The sequence below is a fragment of the Hyaena hyaena genome, unplaced genomic scaffold (genome assembly GCF_003009895.1).
Source record: "Hyaena hyaena isolate Hyena2069 unplaced genomic scaffold, ASM300989v1 scaffold_248, whole genome shotgun sequence".
Classification (NCBI taxonomy): Eukaryota; Metazoa; Chordata; class Mammalia; order Carnivora; family Hyaenidae; genus Hyaena; species Hyaena hyaena.
In genome coordinates, this window is record NW_024080881.1 from 346,321 (window position 1) to 362,118 (window position 15,798).

A 15,798-nucleotide genomic window follows, 5' to 3' on the forward strand; every position below is an offset into this window, starting at 1 on the left:
CTTGGTGCTGGAGAACCAGGCGACTTGGATGCCCCAGGTGGCCTGGGCACCGTGAGCTCTGTCCCTGGTGCTCCGTCTCCAGAGCGCCCATGCAGTCATTCCTGGAACCAGGGTAAGGAGGAGTTTCTTCAAAGCATCTGAGGCATCTCAGGACTGACTGACTTGACCGGTTGCTGGCCTGATGTCCCTCTCCCGCTGCAGGCCAGCTAGAGCAGAAGGCCCGGTGACCCAGCGGCTCTGGACGGCAGCGGGTCGCCCCCTGGCTCCCTGACCGCTTCGGCCCCCCGCCGTGGCCCCCTGCAGCTCTGTCCATGGCATTCGCCGAGCTCCTGGACCAAGCTGGGGGAGTGGGCCTTTTCCAGGCCCTACAAGTCTTCACTGTCTTCTTGCCCTCAGCCTTGGTGCCCCTCCTCATGCTCGTCGAGAACTTCTCGGCCGCCGTGCCCAGCCACCGCTGCTGGGTACCCCTCCTGGACAACGGCACTGCCCAGGCCGGTGTCCCCGGGGCCCTGGACCCCAAGGACCTCCTGACCGTCTCCATCCCACCGGGCCCCAACCGCGAGCCCCACCAGTGCCGCCGCTTCCGCCAACCACAGTGGCAGCTCCTGGACCCCAACGCCACGGCCGCCAACTGGAGCGAGGCCGCCACGGAGCCGTGCGTGGACGGCTGGGTCTACGACCGCAGCACCTTCACCTCCACCGTCGTGTCAGAGGTATGGGCCTCCCGCCGCCGACCTGGACTCCCCAGTGCCTGGAAGGATCGTACTGTTAAATTAGATGCTACTCCCTCAACACATACTGACTCACTGCTTATGACGGGCCAGACCCTGATCTGGGTAAACAGGGAGGCTTTGAGGAGCTTCCGTTCCTCTGGCACATTCAGAATCGGTCAACACTATTTTTTTTTTAAGTTCATTTATTTGTTTGAGAGAGACAGACACAGAGTGAGCCGGGGGGAGGGGCAGAAAGAGAGGGAAAGAGAAAATCCCAACAGCACAGAGCCCAGTGTGGGGCTGGAACTCATGGACGTGAGATCATGACCAGAGCCGAAACCAAGAGTCGGACGCCTCACTGACGGAGTCCCCCGGGGCGCCCCGAATCGGTCAACATTTAAACCTGTGCTGACATGAGATCGGATCAAGCTCCTTTAAGTGACAGGCACCTCCCAGACCTTCCCCTTAGCCTGACTGCACTCTCTTGAGGGGTCTTTTCTTATCATCTGCATCTAATAAGTAACACAACAGAAGCACAGTGAGGTTAAGTGACCTGCCCGGGACACACAGCTCGACTGCACTGGAATCTGAATCAACGCAGGCAGTCAGGAGCTGGAAGCCGGGTCTCCAGCATGTTCTGTCATGCCTCTGCAAAGGAGAAAAGCAGGTCATGTGAGCAGGGAGGGAGAGGCAGGTGGAGAAGTTCTCTCCAGAAATGAGACCTGGGTTAGGAGACAAGGAATCAGTGACGTGAAGGTAGGGAGAGAGCGCAGCTGGGCCAGAGGTCTGAGTAGGAACAGGTCTGGGGTGTCAGAGGAGCGGGAGGCGCCTGGTGGGTCTGGGCAGAAAGGGTCAGGGGCCCGGCCATGGTGCGGGGGAGGTGAGTGAGCGCAAGGAAAGTCACTGGAGGCTTTGGGGCAGGGGAGTGAGGTGATCTGCTTCGAGTTTTCCAGACTTTGCCCCATGCGGGCAGGGGCTCCTACCACGGTCCCCTGGCGAGAGAGGCGGCACAGGAGAGGCGTGAAGGAAGCCAGCAGGCCTGGTGGGGGGCTGCCTTGTGGGGGACGTCCAGGCCCCGGGCAGGAGGCACTCAGAAATTATGGTGACAAGCACTCAGCTCTCTCTGCTCATGCTGGTGGCCCTGACAGAAGTACCTTCATGGCCCCGCTTTTGGGTGAGAAAATGGCCCGGGCAGGTGCAGGGAGCACCCCCGCCCGGCTCACCCAGCCAGTGATCAGTGGACTTAATACCCCAGTCTGTGGTTCAGCCACAGCCCACCACCACCCCCCTCCCCACCATCCATGTGGGGTGGCCGTGTCACACGTGTGTCACACAGCTGGCTGGGAGTACAGGACCCAGCACATCCCTTCTACCCGTCACCTGGCCCTAGCAATCTGGGGACCCCCAAAACCCAGGCTGCCCAGGTGCTCCTGGCTGGGAGCACCCAACCTGGACCTCCCTCTGCCACCCAGTCCTTGCAATTCCACGTCCCCTGAGCCAAGCTGCTGTCCCTCTTTCTTTTCCAGTGGGACCTAGTATGCGACCGCAAGGGCCTGAAATCCATGGGCCAAACCATCTATATGGCCGGATTACTGATTGGCTCTGTCTTCTGGGGCATCCTCGCCGACCGGTGAGTATCGTCCCTCTTCCTGGCTCCTTCTCAACAGAATGAGTGCTGTGGGGACAGAAGTCCAAAAATGGCTCACAGACGTCTGTGTTCCTGAAGAGACGGGGCTCCCTTGGTCTGGTCTGGGGTCTAGCTGTGAGCCCCAGGTCCCCAGAAGGCAGCGACAGCCAGACGAAGCCACACTGTGAGAGATCCCCTTGAACACTGCACTCTCTCCCCTGGCAGTTACGCCAACTTTCTTGAGCACCTACTGTGTGCCAGGCGCTGTACAGAAACTGCCCCCAGGGAGCCTGCAGTCTTCTCAGGAGAAATAGACCCTTCTTTCTTCTCACTCCAAGTGCATGGCATGTTGTGAAACAGCGATCCTTCTTCCCTTCCTCCTGTCCTTCACCCCTCTCCCCGGTACCCCTCCATCCAAGATGGCACCCCGAGGACCTAGCCCTGCACCTCTCTTGTCCAGTCACACACACCGCTACCTGAGACGCTGCTCTAGTGCCTGTAATGCCCGCATTGCCCCCACTCGGCTTGGAAACCCAACTGCCTGCCCCGAGTTTCTATGAGAGGGAGGCTCACCTTTGTCAAGGTCAGAGCTGGGCGGCCAACCCCTGAGCCCAGCCCAGCCCCTCCACCCCAGACTCCAGCCCAGGGCTCACACCCGACCCTGGGAGCCAGCCCTGTTCTCCTTCCCTCAGCTGCATGTCCACACACTCTCCCCCACCCCACCCCCCGCCAGCCCCATGCCCCTCTCTCCTCCATGCAGTCCCCTGGCCCAGGCCACCTGCCTCTTTTGCTGGGGACAGTCCCCTGCCTCCTCAAGGGTCTCTCGCCTTCGCTCAGAGTGTCTTTGCAAAAAATCTATATGTGGATCTGGTTGATGCCAGCCTGAAGCCCTCCAGGGCCACTGCACCAAGGTCAGTTCCTAAAGCCCCCTCCCCAGCCCCACCCACCCCTGATTGGCACTCAGCTTCACCCCCACCCCCATGCCGGCCCCTCCGGAGCAGCCACGGCACTCTGGCTGCAGAGCTCCGACGTGGTCGGGCCTTGCCCGGAAGGTTCTCCCCACAGTTGCTTCTTCATGCCCAGCATGCAAGCCTCAACCTCAGGCTGCCTCTCTGACCTCGGGCCCCGTGGGTCCCCTGGCCGTGCCTTCCCTTCTCTGCCACCGCACCTTCTCTACCGGCATCTGCTGCTCGTTTGTTTGTTGTTTGCGTCCCCACCAGAGTGGCTCCGAGAGGGCAGGGGTTTCCTTGTCCTTGCTGGGTCCCCAGCATCCAGCATCCAGCATGCGGCGTGGCCACCGGACTTTCCTGTGACCACGCAGGCTCAGGAGACTGATCACTGGGTTCCAGTTCCCACCTTTCGTTCCCTAGGTTCCTAGAAGGAGGGTTTGTTGCTTCTCCGTGCCTCAGTTTCCCCCTGTACGTGGGCACCCGGCCCTGTGCATGGGGTTGTCGTGATAATAAAGCGAGCTACTCACACGCGGAGCTCAGACCTGGGACGGGGTCGGCTCTTCGTGCTGTGGTTCTGCCACCGTTATTTGTGGGTGTCGTGTGGCACAGCGCGAGAGGACGTGGTCCAAATGGCACTTTCAGGGGACGGGCTGCTGTGCGGCTACGGCCCATTCCCCGGGGGCCGTCCAGGGGATTTGACAGGGAGCCAAATTGCAGTCGGTTGGCAGGTGACCCTGTGAGCCTGGGGCCAGGGCCAGGTGGGCATCCAGACCTCGCCCTGGGTCTGGGCCGGACGTGCCGGTTTCCGGGCACTGCTCACATAGGCATCTGTCCTGTCGGACTGACACACGCTTTAGCTAAAGGAAGGCAGTGGTTGGGGCTAAGCAGGCCTCAGGGCAGTAGGTGTGGGGAGCTCTGATTCCCTCGCACAGACTGGCCAGGAGCTGTGCCCGAGGCCACGTGTGCTCAGGCTCCTGGCTGCCCCGCCCCTGTGCCCGGCATCTTGACTTTTCAGAGCTCTGTACCGCTGTCATCACACATACCCCCATTCTACAGATGGGCAGACTGCAGCTCCAAGACATTGAGTCTTGTGCCCAAGGTCACCCAAGAAGGGGCAGAGCTGGACTCAGACCCTGGCTTCTGAGGCCAAAGCCCATAAAAAAATTTTTTTTTAAATATCCATTTATTTTAGAGAGAGAGAGACAGACAGAACATGAGCAGGGGAGGGGCAGAGAGAGAGGGAGACACAGAATATGAAGCAGGCTCCAGGCTCTGAGCGGTCAGCACAGAGCCCAACGCAGGGCTTGAACTCACAAACTGCGAGATGGTGACCTGAGCTGAAGTAGAACACTTAACCGACTGAGCCACCCAGGGGCCCCAAGGCATCTGGCATTTTTGTAACAAGCTCCTGGAAGATCTGGGAGGGAGGCAGAGATGCCCCAGCAGGTGCCCTCTCCTTCTTGAACCCTCCGTTCCTTTGAAGCACCTGCCTCTATGCCTGAGCCCCCAGGGACCCCCGCCAGGCCCCCACTGTGCTTGTCTCCCGATGCAGGTTTGGGCGGAAGTGGATCCTGAGCTGGAGCTGTCTGCAGGTGGCTTTGACCAACACCAGCACCATCTTTGCTTCTAATTTCTTCATCTACTGTGGCCTCCGTTTTCTGGGCGCTTCTGGAATAGCTGGCATCATCCTGACCTCGATGATGCTTCATGAGTCCCCGCCTTGACCCGCTCCCACTGTGCGGGGTGGGGTGGGGTGGCGATGGGGGTGGGCGAGGCCACTGCGCAGCCCTTACTGTGCAACACCTTTCAGTGGTGGAGTGGACCACGACCCGCAGAAGGGCCACCACCATAGCAATCCTGAGCTGCTCCTATAGCCTGGGCCAGATGGGCCTGGGGGCCCTGGCCTTCGCTGTGCAGGACTGGCGAAACCTCCAGATGGCCATATCGATGCCCTTCTTTGCCATCTTCCTGATATCCTGGTCAGTACAGCGTGGGGCCTTTTCCCTTGGGGAGAGCATCACTAACTATAGGCGGGAGACTCGGAGTTCCAAGGTGCCCCTCCCCTCCCCCCGCAACCCCCGCCACCCCAGCTTGCCCAGGATCCCAAGATGCTGAGAGCTGCGAAGGGCAACAATGTGGGCAGAGCCCTTGCTGAGAAGAGACTTTTTGGGAGTTCGGAGTTCCGGGTGGGCGTTTCAGCCGGAGGTCTGAGGCTGCCATCTGGCCCCTGCCCCTCCCCCTCCTTGGTACCCGCTGGCCCCGCACCCATCAGCCCATTCCTTCACAGCACTTGCCGGCCCATGGGCACCTGAGTCAGCGAGAACTGGCATTGGATACGAAAAGAGATCACTAGCACTATGATTTGGGGTGCTGTGAAACTCCCTGAGGTCTGGAAACAGTTGTTTGGGTGAGGGCTGAAGGAAGAGACATGGGGCAGCAGATACAAGTTCATGATGCCTTGAGTTCTCTCTTATCTGCGAACGGGAGCTGGGTAGACCTGGGCTCCGGACAAGTCTATGGTGAGAGACTATAGACAGTAATAAGGACTCATTCATTCATTCTCCGGCATTTACCGCCCCGTGCCAGCCACAGGCTTTAGGGGATGGGGACACATCTGCAAATCAAACAGACCAAATGCCACTGACCACGTGGAGTTTTAGCGACAGGATCAGGAAACAAGGAGCAAGACACCCCATAATTACACTTCTTAGGCCATTGTAGTGGCACCGGCTGGGTGCGTCCCAGGTGCCCGTTGGTAACCCCAGGCGTGTGTTAACTTCTAACGAGGACCATGATACAATGCCCACCATTTTCAGATGAGGGGCTGAGGCCCAGAGAGGTTCAGTGACTCTCCCGAGGCTGAGCAGCCCAGTCAGTCCCAGAGGCCAGCCAGATTTGAACCCTGGCAGGCTGGATCTTTTCACAGTGATGTCAAAGTGCCTGCAGAAATGCTTAGCTTCCCTGCAAACAGGATTGAGCCCCTCTGGGCTGGGAAAACTCCAGTCCTTTTCATCCAGGAGATGCTTCTCCCAGCCATCTGCCCTGAGGCTGGGAAGAAGCAGGCTACTTTGAGAAAATCACTGCGCTCTGGCTGAGGATGAGTGTGTGTGTGTGTGTGTGTGTGTGTGTGTGTACGTGTGTGTGTTTTAATTCGGCATGATGTGAGCTTTCTGTCGCATGAATGGACTCAGAATCGCCCTATGCCCAGGCAGCCTACATGCTGGCCGGACTCAAGGCTCCGGCGGGCAGGCTTCTGGGGCAGCACAGGGGAGAGAGGGCGGCTGGGCATTGGGACCCAACTTTAGTTGGAACCGGGAGGGCACTGCTGGTCTCCCAGCCTGACACCAGCAGTGCAGAGGGGGGACCACTGCCCATGTGTCCCCCACCCCCACTCCGGGCCTGGCAAGGAGATCCCAGTATGCAGGAAGAAGGCAGAGGCCCAGCCAAGCTCCTGCTTCTTAAACAGGTGGCTTCCAGAGTCCGCCCGATGGCTGATTGTCACGGGCAAGCCAGAGCAAGGGCTCCAGGAACTCCACAAGGTGGCCAGGATAAATGGCCACAAGGAAGCCACGAAGTCACTAACCATACAGGTGAGTTGCTCTTGTTCGTGAGTGACCCAGAGTGTGGCACGTGACAGGGAGAGGCCAGCCACTGATGTCTTAGACCCAACCCAGCATCACCGCTAGCCACGCCCCCACTGCCTCTGTCAACCCTACAGTTTCAGCGGCCTCGGCAGCTCCGCAAAATGCCAACACCCTCCTCGCCGCTGTTACTGTCGCCTTCCCCATCTCTGTCACTGCCACATCATTCCTGCTGTCACCACCTGCTCCGCCATCACCATCACCGCCACCACCACCAAGGACAGCAATGTCCCTGGCAACCTCACTCGCTTGTCCGCCACTTTAATCCACATCCGTGGCATACTCGCCACACAGGGCTTCTCAGGGCGTTTGGGGCCGGTGGGGGAGAGGGGGGGAGCGAGGATCAGGGAAGGCTTCCAGGAGGAGGTGAGCTGACCAAGGCAGAGCTGAGCATAGGGCAGGCAGGGCCCGGAGGGGTAGGAAGGGTCTGGATGGGCACTTGGGTGCCGTGGGGAGCCAGCGTGTAGGCGTGCCCGAACGCCAGCCCTGAGGAACAAGGAGTGGTGGTGGGCTTCGTGTAGCAACTACCAGGAACAGCCTGCAGCCCACAGCTCAGAGGGCCAGAGCTGGGATGCAAGACCGGCTCCTTGGCTCGGAGTAGATGGGCCAGGCCAGGTCTGCAGAGGAGAGCTCGGCTAGGGGGCCAGAGAGAGACCCCTCTGCCTCGATCGCTGCCCCCACCCCAGGGCTCTCCAGAAGCCGAGGCAAGGCTCCTCTTATCACTCTGCCCTCCTGGACCCGGTGCCCTGGCATGGGGGCGGGGCCAACACTGGGCACCCACTGCGCCTCGTTCTCCCCGTGCGTAGGTGCTGATGACCAGCATGAAGGAGGAGGTGGCCTCTGAGAAGGCCCGCGGGTCGCTGCTGGAACTGTTCCTCGTGCCCATGCTCTGCAGGAGGAGCTGCATCATGTTCGTGACGTGGTATGCCGCCCTGCTCGTCCCTCCCAGATGCAGGGCTGAGGAGGGAGGGGCAGTGTCTGTGCAGCCCAGGGGAGGTGGAGGGCCCTGTGAAACAACTCACCCAAAGCAGAACAAAAGAGAGAGAAGTTTATTGAATGCATCGCAAGGTAGCAGCCAGGGAGGCAGGAGTGAAGGGCTGTAGTTAGCAGGGGGATGGTGTGGAGGTAGGGGACTGTAGGAATTTTCCTTCTTTGCTCCCTGTGCCTGATAGTAAATAGCTGATTGATCAGCTGGGGCTGACGGGTGTTTTGAGGTGGGTCCTCTAATGGGCCTGTTTACATTCCACCTGGTGGTCTGGGTCTGGCTGTCCGTGGGCCCTTCTATCTTACTCAGGTTTCCGTTGCTCAAGTTCGTTGCCTGAAAGTGGCCTCTACAGTGTCCGGGGAGAAACGGCCCCTGCAGACATCACGAGGACAGCCAGCTCCCCCAGAGGGCAGGCCATGGGGAGAGGGTCTGGGGGCTCATGTGGGAAGCCAGCTGTAGGGCAGGGCCAGGGAAGGCTGGAGCCCAGGCTAGAGGCAGAACCTATGTCCCCAGAGCTGGAGGACCAGCAGTGACTGGCGAGGCCCACGCTCCTAAAGGGCTGACCAGCTGCTGGCCGCCCACTACTTCAAGTTCATTTATACCCCCACTTTACAGATGGGAAAGCAGGGCCCCGAGGAGGCAGGAAACTTGCCCAAGATGGCAGAGCAAGCATGGGAACCTTGGCTGAGCTACCGCTTTGCCCCCTGTCACCTGCCAGGCCCCCCACTGAGCATGGAGTCCCCAGGAGGCCCTGTCTGGGTGCCCAAGGGTGCCTGGGACCAGGAGGAGGCCCCCTGAATAAGACAGATTCAGATCAAGTGACTTGCAGAGAGCATACTAAGAAGTGAGGGTCAGGTTGGATGGAGACTTGATCTTGAAATAAAACTAAAGATTAGGGGGGCGCCTGGGTGACTCAGTCGGTTGAGCATCCGGCTTCGGATCAGGTCATGATCTCCCAGTTCGTGAGTTCAAGCCCCATGTCCGGCTCTAGGCTGCTCAGAGCCTGGAGCCTGCTTTGGATTCTGTGTCTCTACCCCTCCTCCGTTTATGCTCTATCTCTCCATCTCTCTTAAACATAAATAAACATTTTTAAAAACCCTAAAGGTTAGGAAAACATTTATTTTATGCTCTTTTTAAGCACGTATGGGCTTTCCTGGCAAATATTTGCTACATCTTAGAACAGAGAATGGATTTTTTTTTCTGGCTTAAGTTTGTTTTTTTTTTTTCTAACAAATTAGAAGCATGGCCAGGTGGTGCTGGGAAGGTCCAGGGCCATTCTTTCAAAACCTGCAAGGCTTTCTAGGTTCTCCCAAGGGCTGGCTTGGCTTGCTTTGTTATTCAAATCTCAGGCTGGGAAGCAGCTAACCTGGTGGGTTTCTCAGCCTCCACTGTTACCCTCAGGCTCCAGATCCCCAGGGGCGGATACTTTGAGCCAGAGCTGAGCCCCTCCCCCCGTGTAGCAGTTCCCCCACAGCTTTTGTCTGCAGCTGGGTGATGGGGGGGGGGGGGCGGTGCTGGGATGAGTGTCCCTGAGTCCCTGAGGCAGTGATGGGGACAGGTTTGAAAAGCGGTGTAGAACAATTCCATATTGTGGCCACCGGTGGATCCAAATTCAATATCCAAACTGCGGAGATCCAGCTGTTGTAAGTTCAGCTACTGAGGAGCCCGCGGCAGGGCCTCCGCCCGGGTCCACCCCCACCCGGCAGACCTGGGATGGAGGGCAGCGAGCAAGAAGCTCTTTGGAGAGAGAGATCTTGGGATTGGGATCGCTTCCGGTAGATCTGTAGATCTCCTAGGGGAGGGGACAGGGGAGGGGGAGGGGGAGGAGGAGGGAAGGGGAGAAGAGAGAGGAGGAGAGGGGAGAGGAGAGGGGAGAGGAGGGGGGGGAGGGGAGGAGAGGGGAAGAAGGGAGGGCAGAGGAGGGATGGAAAGGAGGGGGAAGGGTGGGGGGAAGGGGCGGGGTGTAAGGGTGGGAGAGGAAGGGAGGGGAGAAGAGAAGGGGAGGGGAGGGGAAGGGGTGAGAGGGTGGGAAGGGAGAGGAGGGAGAGGGGTGGGGTGAGAGGGAAGGGGGGAGTGGGAGAGGAGGGGAAGGCAGGGAGAGGGGTGGGGGAGAGGTGGAGGTGAGAAAGGAAGGGGAAGGGGGTGAGCTGAAGGGGGAGGGGACGGGAGGGGGAAAGAAAGTGAATGGGGCAAGGGAGCAGTCACAGGTAGAGTCGCAGAAAGGTCCTGGCCAACCCCGGGAGGACTCGGGAGCTGGGGTGGCCCCTCTGGCCGCTGTCATGGGGTGCTCTCCACACCTGAGAGGCAACACGCCCAGAGGCCGGGGAAGTAACACTCTCCATCCTGAAGGAGGGGCAGCCCAGCCCAGCTCTTTCCATCCTTACTCCCATCTTTCAGAGATGAAGAAACTGGCATCCAGAAAGGGCCGGAAAGGGCCAGAAAGGGCCAGAAAGGGCCAGGTCATGGTTCCGGGCTGTGCCGGGGACACTAAGCCAGAGAGGGCTAGAGCCAGAACCGAGGCTCAGCCTGATCCCCCACCCCCAAGCCAAGTCAGCCCGGAGGGGTTGGCTTTCCCACGGGCTGGTGGCCTGGGAGCCTGAGCAGTGAGGCCTGGCCCACTGTGGCCACAACCTAAGGAGGCGGAAGAATGAGGCCTGCCCTTTCTCCCCCTCCGGGGACAGGCTGGCTCTAGAGAGACTTGCCCTGCATTTGACAGGCTTTTTGAGGTCCGCTAGGGACACGCCCAGGGCTAGCCGTGCCCTCTGGGGACAGCCCAGGTGTCCCAGGTGTAAGGGTGCCGTTTCCTCTGTGGGGCAAGGGTCCCACTTCTGACTTTTTCCTGCAGCTTCTGCCTTGTGATGTCCTACTACGGGCTGGTCCTTGACCTGCAGAACCTGGGGAGCGACATCTTCCTCCTCCAGGCCTTCTTCGGAGTCATAGACATACTGGCCCGGGTCACTACCCCCCTCTTGCTCAGCTTCTTGGGCCGCCGCATAATCTTGGTCAGCTTCCATGCCACGGCCGGCGTCTCCATCCTGGCCAACACGCTGCTCCCGCGAGGTGAGGCGGGGGCAGCGTGGAGGCGCGGCCCCGAAGGCTCTGGCCACTGGCTTCCCCGCCCTTGCCCACTGGGCCCACCTCCTGTGTCTTTCCCCCCCCCCCCAGCAGGCTGTGTCCAAGCCTACATCTCCCATATCACCTCGGGCATCCGCCCCCCCCATCGGCCCCCCACCCATTCTCCCGAGGCAACTGAGGTTTTGAGAGGTTGAAGCCAAGAGCCGAAGGTCACTCAGCTAGCAAGTGACCGGGCCAGGGCTCAGACCAGACTTGAGGCCAGAGGCTGGGAAGGAGGTGGGAGGAGGGGGAGGCTGTGAGAGGCTCTAGGTGGCTTGCAGGGAGGTGGGAACACCGAGCCTGGCAGCCCCTGGTGCTTCCCTGGTGCTTCTCGTTCAAGAGGCATTTGTGTGCCCACTGCTGGAGGGCCCTTGTCTTTCTCTTCTCTTGCTAAGTGACGCCCTGAAAAACCCTCTCAGGTCCCCTTTTATGGCTCAAGGCAGAGAGGCTGGTGGTGGGATGGGGACAGGCAAGGCAGCAAAGCCAGGAGGGAGGCAGAGGGGCGGCCAGCGGCCAGGAGGGGCTGAGTTGGCGTTGAGGGTCTGCCATGAGCCCAAACGCGCAGCAAGAGGCAGTGCCCAGCGGGTGTGTGACAGCTTATGAGACCCTTCATGACAATGTGGGAGGGAAAACAGGCCCGGCCCACGGACCAAGGGTGGCGCGAGTCTCAGCTTCCTGGCTAGGGCGCCCCGTGAAAGCCAGAGCTCCCACAGGCGGGCTGAGAGCCATCCTGAGCTGCCCCAGGCCTGGCTGGGCTCTGGCCCCGTGCGCCCCTCCCACCCCACCCCACCTACCCACCTACCGTGATGTCATCTTGCCCACAGTCCCCGTGGGCACCAAGTCAACACCACAGGGCCCCTGGGTGCAGTCAAGGAAGCCTTGCGGGAGGACCCAGCGCCTCCACAGCAGGCTGACCAGGGACCCCCTCAGGCAGACCCCACTGACGCCCTCTTCCTCTGCCCAGATTTGCAGACCCTGCGTGTGGTCTTTGCTGTGCTGGGAAGGGGATGTTTTGGCATAATCTTCACCTGTGTTTCTATCTACAAGTCGGAACTCTACCCAACCGCACTGCGGTAGGCTGGGCCTGAAGGGGGCAAGGGTGGGGGCCAGGCCCAGGGTGCGCAAGGCAGGGACGTCCCTGGGAAGGCCAGCCGGGAGGGCAAAGAGGGGGCTGGGCACCCGGGCACACACAGCAGGGGGAGAGGAGGCCCCTGGCCCCAGCTTTCTTTCTTCCCCCAAAGGCTCATCCTTTGAGAAGCATTCCCCCAGGGCCGCCACTCGGAAGGCGACGGTGCCATGGAGCCCTCACTGGGCCTCCAGGCCTGCGATCAGAAACCATTTTGAACCCCAGAACCCTCTGTTCGGGTGAAGTCTTTTAAGAACCCTCAGCGAGGAGACCAAGAGCTGCCCTAGTGAGACGTGCCCCTCCCCCACTTGCTTCCCACTGTCCCCTCCCGGCCCCAAGAGAGCCCCAAGTCACCTTGGAACAGCCCCAGGGCTCCACGGGACACAGATGGGAAAACCCCAGTGGCTTAGAGTGAAAGCATGTCCACCTCGGATGGTTGGGTAAACTGAGGCTCAAGGCCCTACTCGTGGAAGGGTGAGACTGGACCCAGTATCCTGGAGTCCTAGGCCAGGGCTCTTTCACTCATCGTGGTGCTCACTCCCTCAGCTTACGCACTTGTCCATTCTTCGATTCATGTTTCGGACACTCATGTACTGATTTGGTTGATACCATATAGAAAGCCTGAGTCGAGAGCTCAGTGCCCCGGAGCCCCCTAGGCAAGCCCCCCGCATACCTAAGGCCAGGAGAAATGGTGTGGGCCCTAGAGCATCCATGAAGGACAGGACCCTGGGTGTTCTCAGGAAGCAGAGGCCCCCAGTGGATGGGAAAATCTCTGTGGGCTCCATGGAGGAGGTAGTGTTAGGAGAGACCTCGAGGAGTGTGGCTCCCTTACCCCAGCTTTCCCTCGCCTGGCACCCCTGGCCCAGCCAATGCCACCCCCCCCCGCCCCACCCCGTAAAGCCCCCTTCACGAAAAGGGCAGCGGCAGCAAGGGTCTGGGCCCTCTCACCCACAGGATGACAGCAGACAGCTTCGTGCAGGCGGGGGGTCGCCTGGGGTCTGTGATAGGCCCCCTGATCAGGATGACTCAGCCCCTGCTCGCCCCCGTTGTCTACGGAGTTCTTCCCATCGCCTCCAGCCTCATTCTGTTCTTCCTCCCGGAGACCCGGGGATTCCCACTTCCCGACACCATGCAGGACCTGGAGAATCAGTGAGTGACCCCCCGCGCCACCCTGGGAGTGGGGCTGGGCTTCCAGGATGTCGCTGGGCAGGGCTGCAGCTGTGGGGACAGGCTCCCCTCAGCCCCGGGACAGGACAGCCCAAGGGGGCAGGGAGATCGTGGGGAACCAGGAGGGCAGGAGCTGGGCTGAGCTGGTCGGCGAGATAGCGCCCACGTGGCTGAGTGCTGACAGCGCGCCCAGTGCCACGGGGCAGCGACCCGGGGGGCCATCGGGCTTGCGTCTGAAACCGCACCGCCAGGAAGAGACTACTTCCACCCCCGTTTACCGAAGGCTCAGAGAGAAGAAGGGGCTGATCCAAGGTCTCACAGGTAGAACGCGACGGTCCCTTTGGCGGGAAAACGTAATGGTTATGAACCTGACTGCACCCAGCGGGCTGCCTGGGGCTGAATCCCTGCCACCCAGGCACTCGCTCGCCTCTCACACCAAACTCCAACAGATCGTGCGACTCTCGGGTCTTGTCCTGTGAGAGCACAGAGGTGAGGGAACGTTCCTGGAGTTTATTTTATGGCTAGAATCACCACTAAGCTTCTCGTTCCTCATTTGTCAAATGGGCGTTAACGAAACCAAACAGAAACCCAGCCAAGCTCAAAGAGCGGTTTTCAGGTTGAAGTTACGATATTAAAGCCCCGAGGAGAGTGCCTGGCCCTCAGCGCCAGCCCCGGGAGTGTGGCTGCCGTGTCCTGGGGGAGGGTGGTCACAGGCTGAGCACGAACCGAGGTCATGCTAATAATAGTAATAAGAACAGCTGGTGCTTCGGGGACCCTTACTGTTTTATTATAGCATCTCATTTCATCCAGACAACAGCCCCGCACGGTGCTGTTATGGTCAGTTTCACTGCCAAGCAAATAAGGCACAGACGGGTCATGTAACTTGCCCAAGGACGCTCAGCCAAGGAGCAGGGAAGCCGGACTTAACTTACTCTTTCACTTTTGGGGGGACCTACTATGTTTCAGGCACTGACTTATGCTTTGAACACATGGCAGAAAATAAACCGTAATCTCATAGAGCTTACGTTCTCGTGAGACTTGACCCCCAGCTCTGCCCTCCAAGCCCCTCAGCCATGTCACCAGACACCACTGCTCTGTCTTTTGATTATCCTAGGAAATCGGCAGCAGCCAAGGGCAACCAGAGACAAGTGGTCATTACAGAGAGTACCTCGTTCTAGAAATTCTGCCTGTGTGGAACCCCTTTGGCCAAAAATCCCCACGGAGGGCACTGCCTCCTCGCCAGCTGAGGGTGGAAGAAATCAGAAGAATCTCAAGAGTTTGGTGGGGCCGGGGCTGGGTGGCTGTGGCTGAGGGCTGCTCTCCCCCTCCCTTCTCTTCTCCCCTCACCTCAGCCCTGCAGAGCTGAGCCCACTGGCTGATCGCGTCCACACCCACTAACACGACGAGTCCTTTCTCCTTCCCACCAGGCTCCCGTCTCCACACCTTCACTCAGAGCTCCTGACTCTCCTGACTCGCTTCACTGACCCGTGCACCGCAGTGTTCTCACCTCCTGGCTACCAGAGTGGACCACAGAACAGAAAGGGGCATGTCCAAACAGACCTAGGCTCCAATCTCCCTCCTCCACTCTTCGCAGAGTCCTCATCTGTAAAATGGAAATGATCATGGAACCTACCTCCACAGGGTGGGGTAGGGGGTGGGGGTAGTGACAGGGTTAGCAGATCTTAGCACAGTCGAGAGTCCAACAAATAGAACCTGCTAACAGGGCTGCCGGGTACAGGTGTTCACGTTGTGCGCTGCCCAAGACACCAGCTGAAGGAGGCACGTGGGGGCTGAAATCCAGCCCAGGCTACACTGGGCAGAAAGGAGTAGTTTTCATTCCCTCTTACTTCCCACCCATTACGGGGATGGCCTGACGCTAGGTGCCTCAGACCAGCAGCATTTGTTACTTACAGGTGCTCATGGCCCAGGGTGGGGTGGCCGTGCCACGCACCGTGCAGGGCACGGGGGGCTGCGGCAGGAACAACGTGGACCACCAGGGGCTGTGGGAGGCAGGCTTTGTAGCATCGAGAAGGCAGAGTGAGCCCTGGTTCCCAAGGGAGGATGTGATCGGCTTGTCTGAGGAATCCCACCCGTGACAGGGCTCTGAATAGAAATAACAGTAATAGACATAATAGAAAGGGCTCCTGGATGCTTGATGAAAAATGTTATTTGCGGGGCGCCTGGGGGGCTCGGTCGGTTAAGCGTCCGACTTCGGCTCAGGTTACGATCTCACGGTTCGTGGGTTCGAGCCCCGCATTGGGCTCGGTGCTGACAGCTAGCTCGGAGCCTGGAGCCTGCTTCTGATTCTGTGTCTCCCTCTCTCTCTGACCCTCCCCTGCTCATGCTGTCTCTCTCTCTCTCTCTCTCTCTCTCAGAAATAAATAAAACATTAAAAAAAAAATGTTATTTGCTACAGGACCCGATCCGCAAGAGCAGGTGGGACGGGACTTGCATTTCAGCCATTGGAGATCCTCC

The 15,798-nt window shown here is 59.6% G+C and overlaps 1 protein-coding gene across 2 annotated transcripts; it reads left to right on the forward strand.

The window, feature by feature from the left end:
* Positions 1 to 311: 311 nt before the first annotated feature.
* SLC22A11 (solute carrier family 22 member 11) lies at positions 312 to 15,561 on the forward strand. Of its 2 annotated transcripts, XM_039244686.1 has the most exons (11): positions 1,412 to 1,469; positions 1,667 to 1,887; positions 2,240 to 2,343; positions 4,843 to 4,997; positions 5,101 to 5,269; positions 6,757 to 6,880; positions 7,738 to 7,853; positions 10,762 to 10,976; positions 11,995 to 12,103; positions 13,111 to 13,305; positions 14,438 to 15,561. In XM_039244686.1, the coding sequence occupies exons 2-11, from the start codon at positions 1,813 to 1,815 to the stop codon at positions 14,499 to 14,501; spliced, it is 1,326 nt and encodes a 441-aa protein (XP_039100617.1). In that variant the 5' UTR covers positions 1,412 to 1,469; positions 1,667 to 1,812; the 3' UTR covers positions 14,502 to 15,561. The 2 variants fall into 2 exon arrangements, with proteins under 2 accessions (XP_039100618.1, XP_039100617.1); XM_039244687.1 differs by lacking the exons at positions 1,412 to 1,469; positions 1,667 to 1,887; positions 10,762 to 10,976; positions 11,995 to 12,103 and adding an exon at positions 312 to 713 and having other exon boundaries at positions 4,843 to 4,990; positions 5,094 to 5,269.
* The last annotated feature ends 237 nt before the right edge of the window (positions 15,562 to 15,798 follow it).